Source organism: Dipodomys ordii, unplaced genomic scaffold (assembly GCF_000151885.1).
Source record: "Dipodomys ordii isolate 6190 unplaced genomic scaffold, Dord_2.0 Scaffold92, whole genome shotgun sequence".
Lineage (NCBI taxonomy): Eukaryota > Metazoa > Chordata > Mammalia > Rodentia > Heteromyidae > Dipodomys > Dipodomys ordii.
This window is the reverse complement of record NW_012267308.1, coordinates 4,071,421-4,095,863: the sequence shown is the minus strand read 5'-3', so window position 1 is coordinate 4,095,863 and position 24,443 is coordinate 4,071,421. Positions and strand designations below refer to the sequence as shown.

General features: G+C 51.0%; 3 protein-coding genes across 4 annotated transcripts; 2 read left to right on the top strand and 1 right to left on the bottom strand.

The window, feature by feature from the left end:
- The first annotated feature begins 10,119 nt into the window (after positions 1 to 10,119).
- Positions 10,120 to 11,295, top strand: Tyrobp (TYRO protein tyrosine kinase binding protein). The gene is made up of 5 exons (XM_013026269.1): positions 10,120 to 10,266; positions 10,593 to 10,619; positions 10,773 to 10,907; positions 10,994 to 11,037; positions 11,121 to 11,295. Exons 1-5 carry the CDS (start codon positions 10,206 to 10,208, stop codon positions 11,184 to 11,186), a joined length of 333 nt encoding a protein of 110 aa, XP_012881723.1. The 5' UTR covers positions 10,120 to 10,205; the 3' UTR covers positions 11,187 to 11,295.
- Positions 11,296 to 11,501: 206 nt separating this feature from the next.
- On the bottom strand, positions 11,502 to 12,843 carry Hcst (hematopoietic cell signal transducer). 2 transcript variants are annotated; one of them, XM_013026280.1, is made up of 4 exons: positions 12,754 to 12,843; positions 12,393 to 12,416; positions 11,836 to 11,970; positions 11,502 to 11,595 (listed from the first exon to the last, which is right to left on the bottom strand). In XM_013026280.1, exons 1-4 carry the CDS (start codon positions 12,794 to 12,796, stop codon positions 11,555 to 11,557), a joined length of 243 nt encoding a protein of 80 aa, XP_012881734.1. In that variant the 5' UTR covers positions 12,797 to 12,843; the 3' UTR covers positions 11,502 to 11,554. The 2 variants fall into 2 exon arrangements, with proteins under 2 accessions (XP_012881734.1, XP_012881733.1); XM_013026279.1 differs by having other exon boundaries at positions 11,836 to 11,977; positions 12,400 to 12,416.
- A 2,493-nt stretch (positions 12,844 to 15,336) lies between these two features.
- Positions 15,337 to 23,247, top strand: Nfkbid (nuclear factor of kappa light polypeptide gene enhancer in B-cells inhibitor, delta). Its single transcript, XM_013026246.1, has 12 exons — positions 15,337 to 15,449; positions 17,191 to 17,291; positions 17,452 to 17,521; positions 17,827 to 18,041; positions 18,790 to 18,977; positions 19,049 to 19,154; positions 19,701 to 19,847; positions 19,971 to 20,022; positions 20,113 to 20,261; positions 21,136 to 21,252; positions 21,418 to 21,582; positions 22,646 to 23,247. The coding sequence occupies exons 1-12, from the start codon at positions 15,431 to 15,433 to the stop codon at positions 22,721 to 22,723; spliced, it is 1,407 nt and encodes a 468-aa protein (XP_012881700.1). The 5' UTR covers positions 15,337 to 15,430; the 3' UTR covers positions 22,724 to 23,247.
- Positions 23,248 to 24,443: the final 1,196 nt, after the last annotated feature.

The window sequence follows — 24,443 nt, the reverse complement described above, 5'->3', positions numbered from 1 at the left end:
ACACACACACACACACACACACACACACACACGGAAGGAAGGAACACGTTAAGACTTCAATAGTTAACTGGAGATAAGAGTCCAATGGACTTTCCTGCCCAGGCTGGCTTTGAATCTTGATCCTCAGATCTCAGCCTCCTGAGTAGCTAGGATGATAGGCATGAGCTACTAGTGCCTGGAGATGCTAAGACTTTTAAACTAGCAATCAAAGAGGCTTTGGGACACTGTACAAACCTGCGGTGTAAAAGCTTACATGCCACAACTGGAGATTAGAGGCTCATTTCATAGACAGACCTCTGCTCCAGCCTTCTGGTTAGCATCTGCCCAAAGAGCAACATCCACGTATTAGCATAATGCCAGCTGCTGTAACAACTCTGCCCCCTCCCTGGATTTCAAGGACTTCAAACAGGCTTTGGTTTCTCACAGGTGTCCTAGTTGGTTGGCAGCTGACCTTGCATCTGGTGATTCACACACCAGATTTATTAATGTTGTCAGTCTGTTGTTTCCTGGGGCTCAGGATTATCAGCTCTGCCTATCAAATAGGGAGAATAGTATGGAGATTTACTTTCTTCTTGTGAAAAGTAGTTCAGGAATGTGGCTTAGTGGTAGAGCGCTTGTCTAGCATGCATGAAGCCCTGGGTTCGATTCCTCAGTACCACAAAAACAGAAAAATCCAGAAGTGGTGCTGTGGTTAAGTGGTAGAGTGCTAGTCTTGAGCAAAAGAAGTTCAGGGACAGTGCCCAGACCCTGATTTCAAGCCCCAAGACTTGCAAAAATAAAAAATAAATTCCAGAAGTGGCTCTACTGACTTCCTTTCTGTGCTCCATTGCACCCACTGAGCGCACCTCCAGTTTTCTGGTAGTTAATTGGAGATTAGAGTCTCACAGATTTTCCTGCCCAGGCTGGCTTTGAACCATGATCCTCAGATCTCAGCCTCTCAAGTAGCTAGGATTACAAAGTGTGAGCCACTGGCATCCAACCCTTCTGTTCAAATCAGAGACAACTAGTTGTATCATTATCTAGTCTCCTAGGAGGCTGAGAATATATTCCTAGGCTGGCAGCTCCCTTCCAGCCACAGCTACACAAAGGGAGTATGAATTATTATGGACCTAGCACTAGCCACAACCGCTTCTGTGACCCGGGAGAAGTGTGGGTTGGCCTTTTATCTACTACATCAAATCCTGCTTCAGAAAGAAGTTCATGGAACCATCCTGACCACTCATTCAATTACTCTGAGCTCATGCCATTAGAGTCGTTGACCACAAATTTGATCACTTTGAGGGCCAAGTGAACCTGGCTTGATTTGGTAATCTGTGTGTCTGTCTTTTTATGCCAGTCCTGGGGCTTGAACTCAGTGCCTAGATACTATGGGTACTGTCCCTGAGGTTTTTTTTCCCCTCAAGGCTGGTGTTCTACCACTTAAGCCCACAGCTCCACTTCAGGCTTTTTGGTAGTAGTAGTTGTTGTTGTTGTTGCTTTTTGTTTTGTTTTTGTAGCTAAAAGTCTCACAGACTTTCCTGCCCAGACTGGCTCCCAACTTCAATCCTCAGATCTCCATTTCCCTGAGTAGCTAGGAGGACAGGCATGATTCATAGGTTCAGCATTCTGGATCATGAAAGAATAGGCCCTTTAGGCCAGACTAAAATCGTGTGCTGATTCTGTTGGGAACCAAAATCCTAGACTCCAGCTCCTGACACAAACCACTGGTGACTCAAGTGCTAATCAGAAATCTAATCCCTGTGAACAGAAACATGAGCTGATTCATGTACTAATTATAAGCCCATGTTGATTGTAAACTTTGTCCAGGAGCAGGGCAAAATCACTAATTTGAAAAGGAACAGACAACTGATAATCACCCACTCAGAGAGGTTCACCTTGAGTTGATTCATGTGCTAATTGCAACCCCAAGACCATTTTAAAGGGTGATATTAAGAGTTTAAAAAAAAAAGAAAGAAAGCAGAATCCAAGTTCAAATCCCACCTAGGCCATTGACCAGCTGGAATGACTTTAGGTGTTAGTCCCCTTCTGTGGGTTTCAATTTCATTCCTAAGAAAGGGTTTGATTATAACTCAGATGAGTGCTGAGAGGATTAAATGAGCTAATGCATATAAAGCCCTGGGAGCCAGGAAGTGCTTAGTCTAAGTACTAGATGTAATAACTAGGCAGCCAACAGCTACTGTCCTGATTTCATCTAATCCTCACTATTGGGCCTTCCTCCAATTTCATTACTCTTCGATGGCCCAGGCTGGAAGCCTCAACCTCTGAAATAGCTTTCTGGAGATCCAAGGCCACCCTCGGAGGTCCTAGCAAACCCAGCCCATCCCACCCCATTCCACCCCGCCTACACGCTTCACTGCACAATTCTCAAACCATGGCCTAGTCGTTCCGCCGCCACTTGGGGGCAGCAACACACCGCAGAGCCGAGGCCTTTACGGTGCTTTGTGGGGGATGTAGTTCTTAATGGCTGAGAAAGCGGTGGCTTCAGCCTGATGAGAGAACTGCATTTCCCAGAAGGCCACGCAACACCCTTAGCCTCGCCTTGCTCTGGTCTGGAAGGCAGAAGCCTTTTGCCCCTCTCAGTATGCATCGAGTAGGAAGTGTGTGTGTGTGTGTGTGTGTGTGTAAAGGTGGGGGTGTAGGTGTGTGGGGGTAATAGGATGCAGAGAGGAAATCAGTTTTGGGAGGAGGGAGGTGCTGCGCATGCGCAGGAGGCTTGTTAGTTTCCTGATTCTTAGCTGTACAGGCAGGGACTGGTGTGTTCGGGTCTGGGGTCTGCAGCTTGTCAGAACTGCAGGGAAGGGGCTGGAAAGGTGGCTCAGTAGTAGAGTGCTTGTCTTGCAATGAATGAGGCCCTGGGTTGGATTCCTCAGCACCACAGAATCAGAAAAAGCCGCAAATGGAGCTGTGGCCACTTCCCTGCAGGGAAGGGATAAGGAGAGGCTATGGCTCCCCTTTGTTTGTTAATTTTATTGCCAGTCCCGGGGTTTGCCTCAGGTACTGTGCACTGTCCCAGACCTTCTTTTGCTCAAGGCTAGCACTCTACCACTTGAGCCACAATGCCACTTCCAGCTTTTTCTGTGTATGTGGTACTGAGGAATCGAACCCATGCTTCATGCATGCTAAGGGAGCACTCTATCACTGAGCCACATTCCGCCCCTTACTTTTTTTTTAATTTTTATTTATTTATTTTGTCGGTTGTGGAGCTTGAATTCGGGACGTGGGCACTGTTCCTGAGCTCTTTTGCTCAAGGTGAGCAATATGCCATTTTGAGCCACTTTCTGGTTTTTCTGGTGGTTAATTGAAGATAAGAGTCTCAGGGACTTTCCTGCCCGGTCCAGCTTTGACCCATAATCCTCAGATCTCAGCCTCCTGAGTAGCTAGGGTTACAGGCAGGAGCCACCAGTGCCCGGCAAGGCTTTCCTTTAGTATTCAAGCAAAAATGAGACTGACAGAGTCAGAACAGCAGCTGCCCATTCTGTTCATGGAGTTCAGATCTTGAAAGGAGAAAAAAAAAAAAAAGAGGAAAAGGAAAATCCTCTTTCCTACTTTAAAATCTTCTTAGGGTGCTGTTTAGCCATACACAAAAATAGAATTACATAATGATCCTCCAAGTGCCCATCGCCCAGCTTCAATTAGTGCCAACATATGACCAATCTTGTTTTATTTATTCTGCCTTTCCCCGAATTAGTTTAAAGCAAATCCCAGACATCCTATGATTTCATCCATAAATATGTATCTCTAAAATAGTGCATTCTTAAAAAACATATAACGATCTAAACACTAACCATAATTCCTTAATAGAATCTAATATTGCTCTGGAAGCTGAGGCAGGAAGATGGGAAGTACAAAGGCAGCCTGGTCTACATAGAGAAACTTTGTCTCAAACAACAAACCTCTCTCCAAATTTCCCTGATTGTCCAATAAATGTCCTTTATAACTCTTGTCAAATGAGGATCCAGATAGGCATCTATCAGGAGGGACAATGCTGTCTGGATTGTAACATCCAATGTTAGCTCTGAAGCTCATCCGCTTACCTCATGGTTCACAAAACCACAGCCAACCCTGGTGCCATGGCTCATGCTTATAATCCTAGATAGTCAGGAAACAGATCCGGCCAGAAATCAGCCTAAGCAGAAAAGTCTGGGAGATTCTTTTCTCCATTTAGCCAGCAAAAGGCCAGATTGGAGTTGTATCTCAAGTGGTAGAGCACCAACTGTGAGTAGAAAAAGCCAAGCGAGGGCCCTTGGCTTTTACACACACATACACACACACCATCCCCCCCCAAAAAAAAAAAAACAACCAGTCAAACTTCAGGAAGGAAGGGTCTACAGACTCTCCTTAGGGTCTTTGCTTCATAGAAATGAAATTTCGTGTGTGTGTGTGTGTGTACATGCGTGTGTGCACACGCACCAGTCCTGGTGCTTGAACTCACTTGGCTTTTTCCATCCAAGGCCCAGCTCCATTTCTAGCTTTTAGTGATTCATTGGAGATCAGCGTTTCATGGACTTTTCTGCCCAGGCTGGCTTTGAACCACGACCCTCGGATTTCAGTTTTCTGAGCAGCTAGGATGACAGGCGTGAACAGCTGGAGCCTGGCTGGAAATGAAACTAAAGCTCATCCTTGTCACTAAACTCAGAAACAAGTCTCCATCCTCAATGTATTGGTCCTGGGTAGAGGCTTCCATTCCAGTGCTGCCCAATGCTGCCCAGTGTGGCAGCCCCGGTCATGCCGCTGGCTATAGGACACTTGACTGTGCATGGAGAGGCATTCAAGTAGAAAATGCACCTTGAGCTTTCAAAGGGCCTGTGCATAAAGCGCTAAGTTCAAATTCCAGTACCAACTTCCATTAAAATAAAACTAACCAAACAAACAAATGGAAGGCTCCATTTCTTTAGAATCTGAGTGAGTCTTGGGACTGGATTTGGCTAAAAGAATGAGATACAAGGAATGGTGGGAATTTGCCAATAGCTCAGGGAGACAACTGTCTTAACTAAATCAAGCCAGAAATTAAGCTTTAAAAGGCCCCCCACACACTTTTTTTGGCCTGTTCTGGGCTTGAACTCAGTGCCTAGGGCAGTGTCCCTGAGTTTCTTTTCACTCAAGGCTAGTGCTGCATCACTTAAGCCTCAGTGCCACTTTTGGCTTTTTTTGAGTAGTTAATTGGAGATAAGAATCTCACATACTTTCCTGCCCAGGCTGGCTTTGAACCACAATCCTCAAATCTTCACCTCCTGAGTAGCTAGGACTACAGGCATGCCCTTCTCCTTTTTCTTTTCTTTCCTTCCCATCCTCCCTTTCTCCCTCCCTCCCTGCCTGCCTTCTTTCTTCCTTCCTTCCTTCCTTCTTTCTTTCCTTCTGTCATGGGGCCTGAACTCTGGGCCTGGGTGCTATTCCTCAGCTCTTCAGCTCAAGGCTAGCGCTCTACCACTTGAGCAACAGCACCACTTCCAGCTTTTTCTGCTGAGGAATCAAACCCAGGGCCTCACTCTACCACTGAGCCACCTTCCCAGCCTTTCTTCTTTTTCTTAAAGTGCCAATACTGGAGCTTGAACTCAGCTTGGGTGCTGACCCTGAGCTTTTTCACTCAAGGCTAGCACCCTACCACTTGAGCCACACCTTCACTTCCAGCTTTTTGGTGGTTCATAGGAGATACGAGTCTTACAAGCAGGGCACTGGTGGCTCATGCCTGTAATCCTAGCTATTCAAGAGGCTGAGATCTGAGGATTGTGGTTCAAAGCCAGCCTGGGTGGGAAAGTCTGTACTAAACACCAGAAAACTGGAAGTGGTGTTGTGGCTCAAGTGGTAGAGTACTCTACTTGAGCTGAAGAGCTGAGGAACAGCGCCCAGAGTTCAAGCCCCACAATTGACAAAAAATAGGATAAAATAGAGTCTTTCAGACTTTTCTGCCTGCCTTTGAACTTCAATCCTCAGATTTCAGCCTCCTGAGTAGCTGGGATGACAGACAAGAGCAAAGGCACTCAGCTAGAAAGGTCCTTCTTTGTTGTGGGCTGTAGCTCTGTAAATGAAAGTTCCATCAGCTCGCTAACCTAATTACCGCCCGCTTTCCTCCCATTTCATTTAGCTAAGAGCTCTTTTATCTTCAAGGACCCATTAACATGCCATGGATCTTTTCAAATTCTGGTAGCATGCCTGGTAATTACCAATTTCCTTTTGGACTTTTATTTTCTTTGCTAGTGTTCAAAAATGCTATCGTGATGATCCTGGGAGTGAAATGTTTTCCTACTTGCTGGATCAATTCCAGAGTTTAACTTCCTGGAAACATATGCTTGGATCAGCAGTTTGGGTTAATAGTCAGACTGCCCAGTCCTTTCTAGAAAGTTCATTCCTATTTCTCTCCCAGTCATGGTGAATAGCTCTCTCAATCCCTCCAAGCCATCTTGATTGTGGGGAAACTTTTCTTTTTCCTTGGCTGACATGGGGGCTGGGGCCTGGGTGCTGTCCCTGAGCTCTTTTGCTCAAGGCTAGCGCTCTACCTCATTGAGCCACAGCACCACTTCCAGTTTTCTGATGGTTCATTGGAGATCAGAGTCTCATGGACTTTCCTGCCTGAGCTGGCTTTGAACCACGAACCTCAGAGTTTAGCCTCCTGAGTAGCTAGGATTACAGTTGTCACCCAGCTGAATCTTCCCTTTAGCGAGGATAATTATGAAGTCTGATGGCAAAAGACAAGGAAGCAGGGAGGAGTGAAAAAATCAGAGCCATTTTTCCTGACCACCAGACCCCCTTCATGGAGTGTCTTAAGTAAGGAAAATAACTAGCTATTATTAACTAAAGAAACCCCGAAAGCAGGTACTGGTAGCTCATTCTTGTAATCCTAACTACTGGGGGCTTGAACTCAGGGCCATGGGGTCTTACTTACCTTATTTTGCTCAAGTCTGGCTCTTGACCACTTGAGCCACACTCCACTTCTGGCTTTTTGATTGTTACTAAAGAGTTAAGAGTTGTACGGACTTTCCTGCCCAGGCTGGCTTCAAACCACAATCTTCTTGGTTTCAGCTTCCTGAATAGCTAGGATTACAGGTGTGAAACACCTGTGCCTGGCTGGGGTCAGCCTTTTAATTTCAGTGGCTATGGTGGGTATGGAGTGGTATTTCATTGTGGCTTATATTTCCCTAATGACTAATAGTGTTGAAAATACCTTCCCATGCTTATTATCGACCATTAGTGTCTCTTTTGCATAGTGTCTGCTCCCAAATCCCATGGCCATTTTAAAAATTAGGTTATTCATCTGCTATCTATTTCACTTTTAGTTTTTGCAGTGCTAGAGTTCAGCTAGGGGCCTTGCACATCTTAGGTGAATGTTTTATCTCTGAATTACATCCCCAGCAGCTATTTGTCTGATTTTTTTTTTCATTTAGAAGGGGATCTACTTTGGGTGGGGCTTGAACTCACAGCCTCAGGATCTCATTTGGTTTTTTGTTTTATTGTTGTTGTTTTTTTTGGGGGGGGGCCTAAACTCTGGGCCTGGGCACTGTCCCTCAGCTCTTCAGCTCAAGGCTAGCGCTTTACCACTTGAGCCACAGCTCCACTTCCGGCTTTTTCTGTTTATGTGGTGCTGAGGAATCAAACCCAGGGCCTCATGCATGCAAGGCAAGTGCTCTACCACCTTCCCAGCCCCTGCCCCCCTTTTTTTTTTTTTTCTAAAGACGGGTGCTCTGCCTCTTAAGCCAGGCCTCCACTTCTGGCTGTTTTTGCTGGTTAATTGGAGATAAGAGTCTTACAGAGTTTCCTTCCAAGGCTGGCTTCAAACTTTGATCCTCCAGATCTCAGCCTCCTTAGTAGTTAGGATTACTTACAAGCGTGAGATCCAAACTTGGCTGGCTGAGGTTTGTTCTTTTTCTTCTCTTTTCTTTCTTTCTTTTTTAAAAGAGTTTCTTTAGGTTGCTGGTGGGTGCAGCTACTATGAGCCAGCTTTGTCACCCTTCCCCGGCTGCCTCCCACCCCAGCCCAGCTCTTGGCCTGTGGCAGGGAGAGGCTGAGGTATTTTGCAAGTCTCCTGTGGAGGGCCCAACCTGGAACAATCCAGGTTCCTCCTTTTCATCCTTTTCCTTCATCCAAAGGCTGTGCGTTTCTCGCACACGCACACACACACACACACACACGCGCACGCGCACACACACACGCGCGCGCGCGCGCGCACACACACACACACACACACACACACACATTGGACCAAAGAATAGCTCAGGCCTTTCTTCTGTGGTCCCAACCATCAGTTTTATCAGTTATAAAAGCCAAACATGGGCTGGGAAGGTGGCTCAGTGGTAGAGTGCTTGCCTTGCTTGCATGAGGCCCTGGGTTCGATTCCTCAGTACCACATGAGCAGAAAAAGCCGGAAGTGGTGCTGTGGCTCAAGTGCTAGCCTTGAGCTGAAGAGCTGAGGGACAGCGCCCAGGCCCAGAGTTCAGCCTCCACAACCAACCAACCAAACAAACAAAAAAAGTCAAAACGTGTCACTTCTAATGGGAATTGGTGAGTCATACCTGTCATCCTAGCTGCCCAGAGAGCTGCAGGTCACAGGTTCAAAGCCAGCCCAGGCAAGATAGTCCATGAGACTCGCCTTACCTGATACCTGTGAACACCTGTCAGGTCCTGGCCTGAGTGGCCATCCCTGGTAGAGGCTCTGTTCTGGGTTGCTGGAGAGGCCTTGGAGGCCCACAGGAATAGATACTGGGGCTTGAACTCAGGACCTTGGGTTCTCATGTTGCCCAAAGTTAGGACTGTCCACAGTGCGGGAGAAGCCTGGCTCTGGGGCTCCTTGCAGACCTCACAGGCCTCCCTTTCCCCGCTGACACCCCACTTCTGTTGTCCTGTGACCAGTGTCCAACTTCCCCTTTGTCTCAGGAGCTGGGGCTGGGGGAGGGGGCTGTGATGGGGCGGATGGGGGAGGGGCTTCCTGCAGCTGGCTCTCCGCCTGCACCCTGACCTCAGGTTCCTCCTTCTCCAGCCTGGGCCTCGCAGCCATTGGGGTGAGGCATCCTTGTCTCCTCCCAGCTGCTTCCTCATGGCAGCCCTGCCCTGCCCATCCCACCCCTGCCCAGGGGTCACCCACACTGCCCTGGCCTCTCTGCAGGGGAGGAGGGATCTTGTGTGAAGCTAAACTCTCACCCTCTTCTCCTCCATTTTCTCTTCCATCTTCCTTGCTTTCTTTCTAAGAATTAAACATCTGGTGTTTTTTTTTTATTATTTTTTTCGGGGGGAGGGGTCTGGGTTTCATTTCTACCTTCATTTGCTGTGTGACCTTGGGTAAGCGTCTTTACCTCTCTGTTAACTGGGAATAAGAGCGTCTACCTCAGATGAAGGTTTGGGGATGATGTGATTTAATATTTGGGGCAGCATCTGGCATGTGATGCTCCAAGCCGATGGTTCCCTCAGGAGCCATGGATATCACAAAGCTTTTGATTACAGAAGGATGATTATTGTAACACGCTGGTGGCTCACACTTGTCATCCTAGCTACTAGGAGGCTGTGATCTGAGAGTTGCAGTTCAAAGCCAGCCTGGGAAGGAACGTTCATGAGACTCTTATTTCCAGTGAACCAGCAAAAAGCCAACCGTGGAGCTGTGGCTCAGGTGGTAGAGCACCAGCCTTGAGCAGAAAAAGCCAACTGAGAGCTTAAGATTTTGAGTTCAAACCCTAGTATACCAACACACACACACACACACACACACACACACACACACACACACACACCAATAATTACAGCAGATTCTTTGAAAAAGCTGACAAATAGCAGACCACATGCTAGGAACATTAATATATTTGACCTCTAACCTTTCTAGCCATTAGGCCCTCTGGATCTGATTTTTTTTCTGGTCCCCTAACTCTAGAACTCAGGGCCTAGACTCTGTCCCTGAGCCTATTTGTGCTCAAGGCTAGCACTCTACCACTTGAGCCACAGGGCCACTTCTGGTATTAGAGATGAGAGTCTCATGGGCTTTCCTGCTTGGGCTGGTTTTGAACCGCGATCATCAAATCTGAGCCTCCTGAGTAGCTAGGATGACAGGAGTGAGCCACGGGGCGCCTCGCAGGTCTGATTCTGATGGTGTCTGTCTGTCCCTCCTCCTCCAGGCCCGTCCCCTCCGCCTCCTGCCACCACCCATCTCAGACTTCCTCCTTCTCCTTCGACGCCACGTTACATCCCACTGGTCCCTGGACTGGGGTGTCCAGCAGCGCCCCGACAACATGGAGGCCTCCAAACCCTCCTGGTGGCTCTTGTGCCTTTCTGTCCTTCTGACTATGGATGGTGAGTTGGGGGGCTTCTACCGTAGTCCCCCTGGATCCCTTGGGTTCGGTTAGGGGTTGCGTCAGGATATGGAGTAAGAGCAGAAAACCAGAGGGAAGGGCTGGGCTACAGAGCAGGTTCCCTCCCAATCCTGAGGTGCCCCCAAGACTTGGCTCCTGGATGAAGCAGGCCAACGGGACACATAGGGGTGTCCTTCACCCCACAAGTAAGTATAGGAGTCACACAGCCTCAGTGCCAACTTCCTAGGTCTCTCCACCTTCCCCTGCAGCTTTGCTTACCTCCAGTCAGAGCTCTGTGCCTCAGTTTACCTCTTTCTCTCTCCGTAGGTCTCACTCCTGTCCAAGCCCAGAGTGGTAGGTATAGATCCTATAAAGACCTCCCAAAGATCTTCCTACCCCTACAACTTTCTCTGCCTCCCCCCCCTCAACTTCCGCTCCCTCCTTGCTTCCCCAAATCCTCCCCTCTGGCTTCCACTGGTCTCCCCTGACTCCTGTACCCATTCCCAGAATGCAACTGTTCTCCCGTGAGCCCCGGCGTGCTGGCTGGCATTGTGTTGGGGGACCTAGTGCTGACCTTGCTCATCGCCCTGGCCGTGTATTCCCTGGGTCGCCTGGTCCCTCGGGGACGAGGGGCTGCAGACAGTGAGTGAGCTGGCTGGGAGGAGGGGGGAGAAGGCGGGGGGGGGCATAATCACCTAGCTTCATCCATTTTGCATCCTCCCCTGCAGCATCCCGCAAACAGCGCATGGCTGAGACCGAGTCACCTTATCAGGTAAGAAAACCCAACTCTCTGTCACCTTAAGGGACTGCATTCCATTTGGTGGGCTCCTTCCTCTGATGATTTTTCCCCTTTAGGAGCTTCAAGGTCAGAGGCCAGATGTCTACAGCGATCTCAACACACAGAGGCAATATTACAAATGAGCATAATCCCCACCCTGATGCCTGGATCCAGCCATCCCCGACGCCCATCCGCCCAGCAAAGCCTTCCTACACCTATGGCTCCATTGGGTGCCCAAATAAACAATGGATCCCAAAAAGTATTATCTCCTGGGATGAGGAATTGGGGATGTGTGAGTTCTTAAGAGAGGAGTCTTGAACCTAAAACAGCTAAGTGGATGGGAATCTTGGCGAAGAAGAAAATAAGAGATATTTTCATTGCTTTATTTCAATGCAAAAGAGGTGTGTGTGTGTGTGTGTGTGTGTGTGTGTGTGTGTGTGTGTGTTGTATGTTCTTAGGCCAGCTCTGTGGTCCAGGATGAGAAGGTCAGAGATCAGAGGTCAGAGGTTGATCAGCCCCTGCTAGGCATGTTGATGTAGACGGTGCCATCTCCTGGTGTTGGGGAACAAGAGCATAAAGCCTGACCACCACCCACTCTCCGCCTTGCTGCGGGGACCCCCTGCTTTAGGGGCTTCCTCAGCGTGAGGTGGGAAGTTCCCCAGGCACCTCCTTAAGGGTTTCCCCAGTCCCTCCTCCAGGGCTTCCCCCAGGGTCTCCCTCCATGGGGACCCCACCTCCTCCTCCCGAGGGACACCATCTGTTCTTCAGGCCCCACCCCACCCCTCCCCTCACCTTGGGGGGAACCGCGGCGAGGTGAGCGAGCGCAGGCAAACACCACCCCCACCATGATCAGGGACATGGCGGCCTCTGCAGCCACGAGGCTGGCCAGCAGCGGCAGGGACAGGGGACCACATCCGGAGCAGGAGCCTGAGGGAGGGGGGGTAAAGGGGGGGGAACCAAGCCAGGAGCCGCTGAGGGGGGGGTTGTCTCCTGGGAGAGGGAGAGGGCTGGGGTGGGCCATCTCCCCGGGAGACCGATGGAACCTAGGTTTTCTAGGTTTGGGGAATGAAAGGAGAGATGGATCCTGGGAGATTCTGGAGGTGTCAGCAAACTCCAGGGGGAGGGGGGACACTAGGCACTGAGCAAATGGGGGGTACGGGCAGTGTGGGCCCACGGATGGCCAGATGGGAACTGGGAAGAGATGTAGGTCCTCTGGGGGCTTTGACTGACGGACAGGAGGTGAGCCGTGACATCTGGGGTGCTCTGGGCCCTTCACGGCAGCCTTGGGGATGGGAATAGTACCTGGATGAAAGGCAAAGTCCTGAAGAAAGGCCACCAGAGTCTCTTACCTGGGGATGTCTGAGCTGCAGCCACTGTGGGAAGACACAAGAAAAGGGGGGGTGAGGGAGGAGGTGGTCCCCACAGCTGGCAGCATAGAGGGGGCCAGGTGACATGAGATGGGGCGCTCCCAGGGACACAGGAGTGAGCAGAAAACAGGAAGTGGGGCTGTGACCCAGTCATGACTGGCTTGGGAGACAGGGCTCCACGGCTCCCCTCCCACACCCCTCAAAGCCCAGGCCTAGTGGATCCTCAAGAAGGGGAAGGACCCCAGCAGGGAAGGACTAACCCTTAGCACCTCATGCCTTCAGAGGACATCCCTTCCCCCACCCCCACATCCCTAGCCTGACACCCTCATGCCACTGGCTTTACCTGGGAGCAAAAACAGGAGCAAGAAGTAGCCCCGATACACCATGGTGGGCTGCGGCCTGAAGAATCTGTGGTCCAGAAGTCAGAACTAAGCATTTGTCACCCTAGAAGGGGTAAGGCCACCTACTTCCGGTGTGTGTGTGGTATCTTATGACACCCAGGGACACTGTGATTATCTGGGTGGAAGTTGACAGGGCCAGGGTATGGCACCAGGAAGATGCTGGAGTTCCTTCCTTCTTTTCCTTTCCCTCCCTTCCTGCCTGCCTGCCTGCTTGCTTTCCTTTTTAATTTTGTGCCAGTTCTTGGGCTTGAACTCAGAGCCTGGGTGCCGTCCTTTGCTTGGTCACTCAAGGCTGGCATGCTTTACTGACCACTTAAGCCATAGATCTACTTCTGGCTTTTTGCTGGTTCACTGGAGATTGAGAGTCTCGTAGACTTTCCTGCCCCGGCTGGCTTCGAACTGCCATCCTCAGATGCAAATCCGAGGGCTGATGGCTTAAGGCTGGTACCTAAAGCCAAAAGACTGGGTGTGATCATCAAGGAAGTGTGTACAGAGGACATTCCATTTTCGCATGGGCAATGTGTGTACACATGTGCATACGCACGCACGCGCATGTGCGCGTACACACACACATACACACACACACACACACACTCAGAAAAGAGGAGGAAGCAGTCAGTGAAGGAGGAGACCTGGGAAAGTTTTGACCCAAGAGCAATGTGGGCTGGAAAGTTAGTGCTGAGGAAGGTCACCAAATAGGAACAGAGAACCACCCTGCTTTGGGGCTGGGAATTCCTACCAGCCGTTCCCCATAACACACAGCAAAGTAGTCAGTGTATTATTTCATTTTATTTTTATTTTTGTCAGCTGTGGGGCTTGAACTCTGCCCCTCAGCTCTTCAGTTCAAGGTTAGGGCTCTACCACTTGAACCACAGCGCCACTTCCGGTTTTCTGGTGGTTTATTGGAGATGAGAGTCTCACAGACTTTCTTCCCCAGGCTGGCTTTGAACGGCAATCCTCAGATCTCAGCCTTCTGAGTAGCTAGGATTATAGGCATGAGCCACCAGTGCCTGGCATGCGGATTATTTTAAGTGATAAATAAACAGTGTTGGGCATTGGTGGCTCACTCCTTGTAACCCTAGCTACTGAAGAAGTTGAGATCTGAGGATTGAGATTCAAAGTTAGGGAAAACAGATCCAAGAAACTCTTCTCTTCAATTAACCAGCAAAGAGCGAGGTGTGGCACAAGTGGTAGAATGCCAGTCAAGTGAAAAAGACTGAAAAAGAGTGAAAAAGAGATGCCAGGTGCTGGTGGCTCACGCCTGTCATCTTAGCTACTCAGGAGGTGGAGATCTGAGGATCATGGTTCAAAGCCAGCCTGAGCAGGAAAGTCCAAGAGACTCTTATCTCCAATGAGCCACCAAAAAACTAGAAGTGGCGCTGTGGCTCAAGTGATAGAATGCTAGCCTTGAGCAAAAGAAGCTCAGAGACAATAAGCAGGCCCTGAGTTCAAATCCCAGGACTGGTATCAAAACAAAAACAAAACAACAAAAGAAAAGAAAGAGAAAAAAGGAAAGAAAAGTCCAGTCAGGCACCAGGGGTTCACACCAGTAATCCTAGCTACTCAGGAGGCTGTGATTTGAGGATTGCAGTTCAAAGCCAGGCTGGGCTTGAGAGTCTATAAGACTCTTATCTCCAATGAATTATAAAAAGCCAGAAATGGAGCTGTAGCTCAAGTAGTTGAGCACTAGCCTTGAGCACAAAAGCTCAGGAACAGCCCTCAGCCATGAGTTCAAACTCCAGGACTGGCAAAAAAAAAAAAAAAAAAAAAGGCTCTCTGAACAGAGGGATTAATTAAAAGGAAAGAAAGGTAGCCTGGGGCCCATGGCTCATGCCTAGCTACTCAGGAGGCTGAGATCTGAGGATCATGGTTTGAGGCCAGCCTGGGCAGAAAAGTCTGTGAGACTCTTATCTCCAATAAACCACTCAAGAAAAAGCCAGAGGTGGTGCTGTGGCTCAAGTGGTACAGCACTAGTCTTGAGCACAAAAAGGCTCAGGGACAGTGCCTAGGCCCTGAGTTCAAGCCCCACCTGTGAAAAGAAAAGTAATTTAATATGTGAAAAGAAGATCTGGGTTATGGCAGGAGAGATCTGAACCTCTTACCGCACCTTTCCTTACTTTTGGGCCTTTTTCCTCCCTAGAGGCCGGGGGTCCGGCCCCTGGGGTCCCCTTCTTCCTCCTAGGATCCCAGTTAACGCTGCTACCCTTACTCAGGGCCTTTAGCCTCATCTCCCTTAAGCAGCAACATCAGGTTCCCCTCCCCCCCTTGCCCCTCTTGTTTCTGGAGGATGGTACCTTAGGTCCCTAAAACCAAAGACTGTGGCCCCCCCTCCCCGCACCCCCACCCCCAACCCAACTTCCTCTTTCTGGGAGCCCCGCCCACTGCTCATTCAGACACCGAATTCGCTGGAGCGGAGCGCGGGGACTCCCAGGCCTGTGGGCGGAGCCCGGCCCACGGATGGGCGGGGCCACCACCTCATTTTTTAAAAACTCAAGGCGGGGGAACCCGAACCCCTAGATCGGGGACCCGGCGAGGCGGCTCTGCTGGGGCCAGGGTGGGGAGGACACAAGGAGGCTGGCGCAGCGCCGGGGGGCCCGTGGCCCTGGGGGCCCACAGTCCATGCCCAGGAACCCCCGAGGTAAGAGGGGGAGCGGGGATGGCCAGGCGGGGTCTGCTCTTTAATTTTTAGAGCTTCTCTTTAGCTCAAGGCGAGCGCTTTTCCACTTGAGCCGCAGCGCCATTTCTGCCTTTTGGGAGGTAATTTGGAGATTAAGTATCTCACAGACTTTCTGCCCAGGCTGGCTTCGAACGGTCATCCTCCAGAGCTCAGCCTCCCGCAGTAGCTGGGATGACAGACGAGATCCCTGGTGCCGGGCTCCTGCCCCATTCTTCTTCTTTTGTCTGTCATGGGGCTTGAACTCTGGGCCTGGGCGCTGTCCCTCGGCTCTTCAGCTCAAGGCGAGCGCTCTACCACTTGGGCCACAGCCCCACTTCTGGTTTTCTGGTGTCTTATTGGAGATCAGAGTCTCACGGACTTTCCTGTCTAGGCCGGCTTTGAACCGCTATCCTCAGATTTCAGCCTCCTGAGTAGCTAGGATGACAGGCGTGAGCCACCCGCGCCCCGCTCCTGCCCGATTCTTGAAAACCAAATGACAGGCTGAGGGTTGGGCTTTTGGGTCCCAGAGAGACAGCACTGGAGCACCAAGTGTAAAGGGGGGGTCTGAAAGTGAGGGTACCCCACTATTTGTGAAGGGGGGGAGCAGAGAGCCCCACTCCCCCCCCCAACCCCATCCAGATGGAGACAGAGGAGCGGTGGGGTCCTGGATTCCCGGCCCAGGGGATCTGGAAGTTGGAGGTCCCGGGGTGCCTTCATTCCTAGGGTGCGGAGCGTCTGAGGCTGGACCCCGAGGGTCCACGCTGACCACGAGTGACCTTGTCCCAAGCTCTGGGACTTCCCGGGACACACCCCCCCTCCCGCTGTGATTGACGTGCCCGGGAGGCGCGGGAATTCCCCCGCCTGCGGGGGATTCCACGCGCTCCACGCTGGGGCTGCGAGCGCAGCGGGACACCTGCAGCGCGGGGCTGGGGGGGGGGGAGCAGCGGAAGCTGGAGGTGGAAGATTCCCTTGCGTGAGCGAGCGCCGTGACGTCAGCGCGTCGCCTGCGGCAGCCCCTCCCCTTAACCCCTCTTTGCCTGGAAGCCAGGCTCCCAAGACTGAGAATTTGAGGATGAGGATGAGGAGCCGTCGGGGTGATGCTGGGTCCGTGGGAAAGGGGGAGACTTGGACTCGCAGGTTCTAAAGAGGAAGGGGCTGAGGTGCCTTCCGGCCCCGGGGGTCCTGGGCTCCCAAATCTGGAGAGTGGGATGTGTGGGAGAGGAGGGCGAGGGAGGGGGGGTCTGCACCCCTGGATTTTTGATGAGCTCGTGGAGGGCTTGGGACTTGAACACCTGGCTGGTCAGCTGGGAGCTCCAGAGAGACCTTGAGCCTAGAGATGTTGAGACCCTGGATAGGTTTCTTCAGGAGACACCCCGTCTTCTCATACACCCCAACACCCCTGAAATCAGGACTGAGAGGACTGTGGGTGGGATGCTGCTGCCGAGAGGCACAGCCCCCCCCCCCACTTCCTCAGTCTCCATCAGAGTGGTGGAAAGTTCGGTCGCTTAAAGGAAGGAAAAAGGCGGGCCCTGCTCTTAAAATCTGGCTATTGGTTTTGGGGTTCTCAGGCAGTATTGATGTACTATTTCCATGCGGGAGAGCAAGAAAGGCTCCCACCTCCGCTTGCTCCCCCATTTCCTCTCCTCCCCCCCCCACCCCGAGGTGTACTTGGGTGACTTAAAGGACCTGTGATGACTTCCTTCCTTCCTCCTCCCCCTCACAGTGAATCGGAATGAGCGCAGCCATTGCCCAACCCAGACAGTAAAGAAGCTTCTGGAAGAACAGAGGCGCCGCCAGCAGCAGCCTGATGCTGGTGGGGTACAGGTGAGGTTCAGGGGTAACCCTTTTAAGCAATGATTCTCGTACAGCTTGGTGTAGGAGACGCTCAGAGGTGCTGACTCTGGTGTCCCATAGCTGGGCAATGGTTGTTGAGGAATCTTCTAGATGTATGAGTAACCTTGGTGCTTTTTGCTTATGTCTGTAGGGACCTTTCTCTCCTCCCCTGGCCCAGCCCCTGACCCCCTCCGTGAACGCAGTGAATGAGGCTGAGGCTGGTAAGTCTGGAAATTCACCTGTTTTCCTCAGCTCCCAGCCCCAGGCACTCAAACATCTCAACTCAGAATTGGGGGGGGGGAGGGAGGAGCAAGGATCTGGTGGCTCACACCTGTCATCCTAGCTACTCAGGAGGCTGAGATCTGAGGATCATGGATTAAAGCCAGCCTGAGCAGGAAAATTCCATGAGACTTATCTCCAGTGAGCCACCAAAAAGCTAGAAGTGGAGCTGTGGCTCAAGTGGTAGAGAGCCAGCCTGAATAGCTCTGGTAACCAGGCTTGTCCTCACCCTTCCTCATCCACACAGGTCATACTCACTTCCCAGCCTTCCAGGAAACTGCGAATTCTGGAATTGGCAGCCTGGCTCCCTCTACAGGCTTTCCTGTCTGGGACCCTACTGCCATGCATGGGGCCTACACAGACAGCTCCTGCTCTTATTCTGCGTCTGATAGCTTCCTGATGTCTGATTTCTACCCACCACCTGACCCAGCAAGGCCAGGCCCAGTTCCCCTGGTGATGGAGGTGAGACACAATGGGGACAGGCTATTGGAGGGCTTCTAAAGATTCCCCATGCCATGCCAGGCACCAGTGGCTCACATCTGTCATCCTAGCTATTCAGGAGGTAGAGGTCTGAGGATCTTGGTTCAAAGCCAGCCCTGGGTAGGAAAGTTTGTAAAACTCATATTTCTGGTGAAAACTGGAAGTAGAGCTGTGGCTCAAAGTGATAGAGTGCTAGTCTTGAGCAAAAGGGTTCAGAGACAGTACCCAGGCCCTGAGTTCAAGCCTCACTACTGACAAAAAAAAAATATCCTTATGATTCTTATGCAGTATTCTTTGATTCCAGGCTGGGTTCAGATTTAATTTTTAGCTAGGCACAGATGGCTCATGCCTGTTATCCTAGCTATTCAAGAATCATAGTTCAAACCAGCCTGGGGTAGGAAAGTCCATGAGAGTCTTATCTTCAATAAGTTATCAAAAAGCTGGAAATGGAAGTATGGCTCAAGTGGTAGAGCATCAACCTTGAGCGAAAAAGCTCAAGAATAGTGTCCAGGCCCTGAGTTCAAGTCCTAGTACTGGCACATAAACCAAAAAAGATTCCATCCCTCAGATTGTTAAAACTGAAACCCATGTCTTCAAAATCCCTTCATTTCCCAGACCCCGGATCCTTGGCCTGTGTTTGTATATTCGAATACACAGTTCATGGTAGGCTGGGAAGTGGGGGGGGGGGCTCTCAGCTGATGATCTCTCTTCCTTCACTTGGATCTATCAGGACCCCCTGGAGACTCGGCTCTATGCAGAACCTTCCCTGCCACAGGCAGGATCCTGGCGAGTGTCTGGACTCCCCTCAGGACCTCCACAGTTGCCCCCTTCCACGGGGCCCTCCCTGGATACCGCACGAGCTCACCTACTGGCTTTAGGACCTGAGAAGCTTCTGGCTCAGGATGAGGAGGGAGACACGTGAGTCTGTAGAAGGGGGGGGTAGGGGTGATTTGCAGGCTCTGGGCCCCCCCCCCCGAACCTGTCCTCAGACTCCTGCACCTGTTTGCTGCTCGAGGCCTGCGCTGGGCAGCCTATGCTGCGGCAGAGATTTTCCAGATGTACAGGAACCTCGACATCCGGGAACATAAGGGCAAGGTGAGGCTGGCGGTCTGGACTCCTTGACATCTGAGCCCAGATTCTTGGGGTTCAGAGTGGTATGGGGGGTTCTTCAGGCTAATATTTTCTTTTGTGCCAGTATTGGGATTTGAACTCAGCACCTAGGCACTGTCCCTTAGCTTTTTCCACTCAAGGTGAGCAGTCTTGCATGTGAGCCACACATCCACTTCCTAGCTTTTTGGTAGTTTACTGAAGATAAAGAGTCTCCTGGACTTTCCTACCCAGGCTGGCTTTGAACCTCAATCCTCAGATCTCAGCCTCCTGAGGGCTAGGAAAGGCTGATATTCTCTCTCTCTCTCTTTTGTTTTTGCCAGTCTTAGGGCTTGAACTCAGGGCCTGGGCATGGTCCTGAGCTTCTTTTGCTCAAGGCTAACACTCTTCCACTTGAGCCACAGTGCCACTTCTGGCTTTTTCTGTTTTTGTGGTACTGAGGAATTGAACCCAGGGCTTCCTGCATGTGAGGCAAGTGCTCTACCACTGAGCCACATCCCCAGCCCCACGGCTGATATTTTCTGTCCCCTGCAGACTCCTCTCCTCGTGGCTGCTGCTGCCAATCAGCCTCTGATTGTGGAGGATCTCTTGAACCTGGGAGCTGGGCCTAATGCTGCTGACTACCAGGGCCGTTCTGTCTTGCATGTGGCTGCTACGTATGGACTCCCAGGAGTCCTTTCGGTATGCCCATGGGCAGGCGGGCTGTCTTGGGTAGATGGGTTGCTTGGATTGTGGCTTCTATGACAAGATTTTTGCGAGGGACTTCGATAGGACATGTTTTTTTCCTCTTTCACCCCCTTCCAGGCTGTGTTTAAGTCAGGCGTGCAGGTGGACCTGGAAGCCAGAGATTTTGAGGGTAAGTTGAGTCTGGGCAGGACAGGTGTGGCAGGCAGATGGGGTGGAATTGGGGATCCCCAGTGAGCCCCTCACTATCTCCACTCTGCAGGCCTCACCCCCCTCCACACAGCTGTCCTGGCTCTCAATGCTGCTATGCGTCCACCCAGCCTCTGTCCTCGGGTGCTGAGTGCCCAGGCCCGGGACAGGTTGACCTGTGTCCAGATGTTGCTTCACATGGGTGCCAACCATGCCAGCCAGGTAAGGCTGTGGGAGCTGGGGCCTCCTGGATGTTCAAACACAGACTTTGTTCTTCCGAGCTGTGTGGCTGTGAGCACATTACTTTCCTTTTCTGTTCAGTGTCATATCAACCTGGAGCAGTATTATTGATCTTAGTTTTGATTCAGCAGGTACTGAGTTTTGTAGATTTCACACACGTGCGCGCGTGCGCACACACACACACACACACACACACACACACACACACACACACACACACATCCTCATTGGGGCTTGAATTCAGGGCTTGGGACTGTTCCTTAGAGTTCTTCTTTTTCCCCTCAAGGCTGGTGCTCTATCACTTGAGCCATACCTCCACTTCCAACTGTTTTTTTGCTAGTCCAAAGGCTTGAACTTAGGTCACTGTTCCTTAGCTTTTGTGCTCTATCACTTGAGCCACAGTTCCATTTCCAGCTTTTTTTTTTTTTTTTCCGGTCGTGGGGCTTGAACTCTGGGCCTGGGCGCTGTCCCTCAGCTCTTCAGCTCAAGGCTAATGCTCTACCACCTGAGCCACAGTACCACTTCTGGTTTTCTGATGGTTTATTGGAGATAAGAGTCTCAAGGAGTTTCCTGTCCAGGCTGGCTTTGAACCACGATCCTCAGATTTCAGCCTCCTGAGTAGCTAGGATTACAGGCATGAGCCACTGGTACCCAGCCACTTCCAACTTTTTGCTGGGTAATTGGAGATAAGATTCTCAGGGACTTTTCTATTTTGGCTTGCTTTGACCTAGGATCCTCAGATCGCAACCTCCTGAGAAGCTAGGGATTACAGGGTTGAGCTACCAGCTTGGTCCTAGTTTCTTGGAGTTGGGGGTTGGAGTGCAGGACCCTCCTGACTCACCACCTCTTCCCACAGGAGATCAAGAGCAACAAGACTGCTCTGCACCTGGCCGTGCAGGCTGCCAATCCCACCTTGGTTCAGCTGCTGCTGGCACTGCCAAGGGTAGACCTGCAAGCCTTCGTCAACATGAAGGTGTGGCCTGGCTGGGACCGGGCAGATGGTGTGAGATGGGGGTAGCCTAGGGCAGTGGGGCTGGGCACAGAGAGGGATGGGGTGGGGAGAGATGGGGAGAATGCAGAGGCAGAGGGCTGTAGGGCCAGGACAGCGGGGCCCAGCACACCATGACCCCTGTTGCAGGCTCACGGGAACACAGCCCTGCACATGGCGGCTGCCCTGCCCCCTGGACCCCCCCAGGAGGCCATTGTGCGGCACCTGTTGGCAGCTGGTGCTGACCCAACACTGCGTAACCTGGAGAACGAGCAGCCGATCCACTTGCTGCGGCCTGGTCCGGGCCCTGAAGGGGTGAGCATTGTACCTGGGCGGATGGAGGGGGCGTGGCTAACTCATGTGTGTGTGTGTGTGTGTGTGTGTGTGTGTGTGTGTGTGTATGTGGTTGGCCCCCACTCCTGTCAGTCCATCATTCTCTCCATTCTGGCTTCAGACTTTTTTGCTCAGTGGTCAAACTCATATCTTTACCTCTAATCCCAGATTTTTTTTTTTCTTTTTAAGTGTGACTCCTGGGGCTTGAACTCAGGGCCTAGGCACTGTCTACCACTTGAGCCACAGCTCCATTTCCAGCTTTTTTTTTTTTTTTTTAATACTTAATTGGATGTAAGAGTCTCATGGGGCCCGGTGCTGGTGGCTCCTAGCTACTCAGGAGGCTGAGATCTGAGGATCGCGGTTCAAAGCCAGCCCGGGCAGGAAAGTCCGTGAGACTCCTATCTCCAATAAACCACCAGAAAACCAGAAGTGGCGCTGTAGCTCAAGTGGTAGAGCGCTCGCCTTGAGCTGAAGAACTGAGGGACAGCGCCCAGGCCCAGAGTTCAAGCCCCACGACCGACAAAAAAAAAAAGAGTCTCATGGGTTTTCCTGCCTGGCTGGCTTCAAACTGGTGATCCTCAGATCTTAGCTCCCTGAGTAGCCAGGATTAAAGGTGTGAACCACCAGCCCCTGGCCTAGTATTTATTTATTTATTTATTTGCAGTTCTAGGGTCTGGACTCAGGGCCTTGCACTGGGTAGTAAGCACAGGTGCTCAACCACTTGAGCCAGGCCTCCATGGCTTTAACTTAATTTTCAGATAGGGTTCCCCCTGGGCTGACTCCATCCTCCTCCCACGTAGGTGGGATGACAGGTATGCACCCCCACGCCTACTTAGTGGTTGAGATTGGAATCTTGCTAACGTATTTGTCCAGCTTGTGCTTCAACGGCCATTGTCCTCACTTCTGGAGTAGCTGGGCTTATGGGCGTGAGCTGCAGCACCCAGCCCCAACCTCAGATTTTGACTGAGCTTCAACCAGTCAGTCTTTAACTGCGCGTGGCAAACTCCCTCATTTCCCCTTCTCACCTCGCCTTGTTTGTCCACAGCTCCGGCAGCTGTTGAAGAGGAGCCGTGTGGCCCCCCAGGTTTGTCCTCTTAGGACTCAAACCCAGAACCTGGACTGATTTTTCCAGTCCCCACCGTCCCGTGGGACAGCCAGCGTATGCTAATGTTGCAGATCCGAGATGTGTGTGGAGTGTCTTGCCATTGGGGTCTTACATTAAAACCCCCAAGTGGCTGCTGGGGGTGGGAGGGGTGAACAGTCCCCAATATTTGGGGTGGTGTGATCCCTCCTTCCCTCACAAAGGCTATTTTTTAATGATTTCTGTGAAATCGAGGCCCCTTGATTGTTTCTGTGAAACACCCCGTAACCATGGAACCTTCCATCTACTTGGATCCTTCAGGATTCTTGCCCTAATTCAGCCCTTCATATCCAAACACCCTAAATATAAGCCCCTTTCCTGGGACTCAGAGAATCATGATTCTAACCCAGTGGGTTTCTTCTGATGGCCCTAGACCTACACCCCTGAGGTGTCAAGACCTTTCCTACACAGAGAGCTAGGGAGTCCCTGCCCCAGACTGCAGAGACCCCAACAAGTCCTCTGCTAGTCCATCCTGAGTCTCCCTATTAAACTCTTGTGTGAGCCAATGATGTTGTCATCTTGTCTTTGGGGGTGTTGGTTGTGGGAGGTAGCTGCAATTACCCCACATGTGGCTTGGATGGTGCATGTAGCTGACACGAGGGACGCTCTTTACAGCCAGCTCTTGTCGAATTTTGCTTCTTGCAGGCTGGGAAGTTCAAGAGCATGGGATTCCCAGAGCCTCCTGTCTGCTGTGGGCCTTTTCCAGGTTGACAGATGGCTGCCTTCCTTTTGTGGCTGTTTTCAGGGCAGGTATCGGTGGCTCATGCCTGTGAGTCTAGCTACTCCATAGGCTAAGATCAGAGGACCATGGTTCAAAGCCCGCCTAGGCAGGAATGGTCTGGAGACTCTTATCTCCAAGGAAGGGGCAACAAACTAGAACTAGAGGCATGATTCGAGTTATAAAGAAAGCCTGTCACAAATGGAAAAATCAGATCTATTTCAAGAGGCCCAGAGATTTAAAAAAAAAAAAGGAAAAAGAGCAATTGGGAGCAAAAGGGTATTAAGTAAACAATGGCAAAATAATGTTTTAGTAATAGCAGCATTTAAAAACACATTGTTCTAGTTAAAGTGGCCATAGTTCATTACCAAATCACCGCATTTGTTAAGGAATACTTCATTAAGGAATTGCACACTGATTCTATTGAGAAAAAATGGTGCTTTATTTCTAGTCTCACGGCTGGAAAGTCCTTACCAGTTAGTCTGTAGCTGTCTCATGGCCACGGAAGCACAGAGGTAGCTTTCCTCTGACCTGTGGCATTAGTGGAAGGCTCAGGACAACTGAAAATAGAACCAATGGTCACAGGCCCAGGCATCCTTAGAGAACTATTTACACTGTCTCCACCTTGTATTACAAAGCATCTTCTGCCTGCCAGGTGTGTGTTTAATGTACATGACCTGTGTTTACATGGGTATATTATGAAGAGCTTTTGTCAGCTCATGGGACCTTTGGGAGAGATAGAAATCCAGTCCTCCCTCCCCAAACCATCTGTTGGAAAAATGGTGATTTTAGTTATGTTCGACTGTGGCAAGATACTGCCATCTGCTGGCCCATTGTGATTTTTTTTTTTTGTCGGCGGTGGGGCTTGAACTCTGGGCCTGGGTGCTGTCCCTCACTCTTCAGCTCAAGGCTAGCGCTCTACCACTTGAGCTACAGCGCCACTTCCAGCCTTTTCTGTTTTTGTGGTACTGAGGAATTGAACCC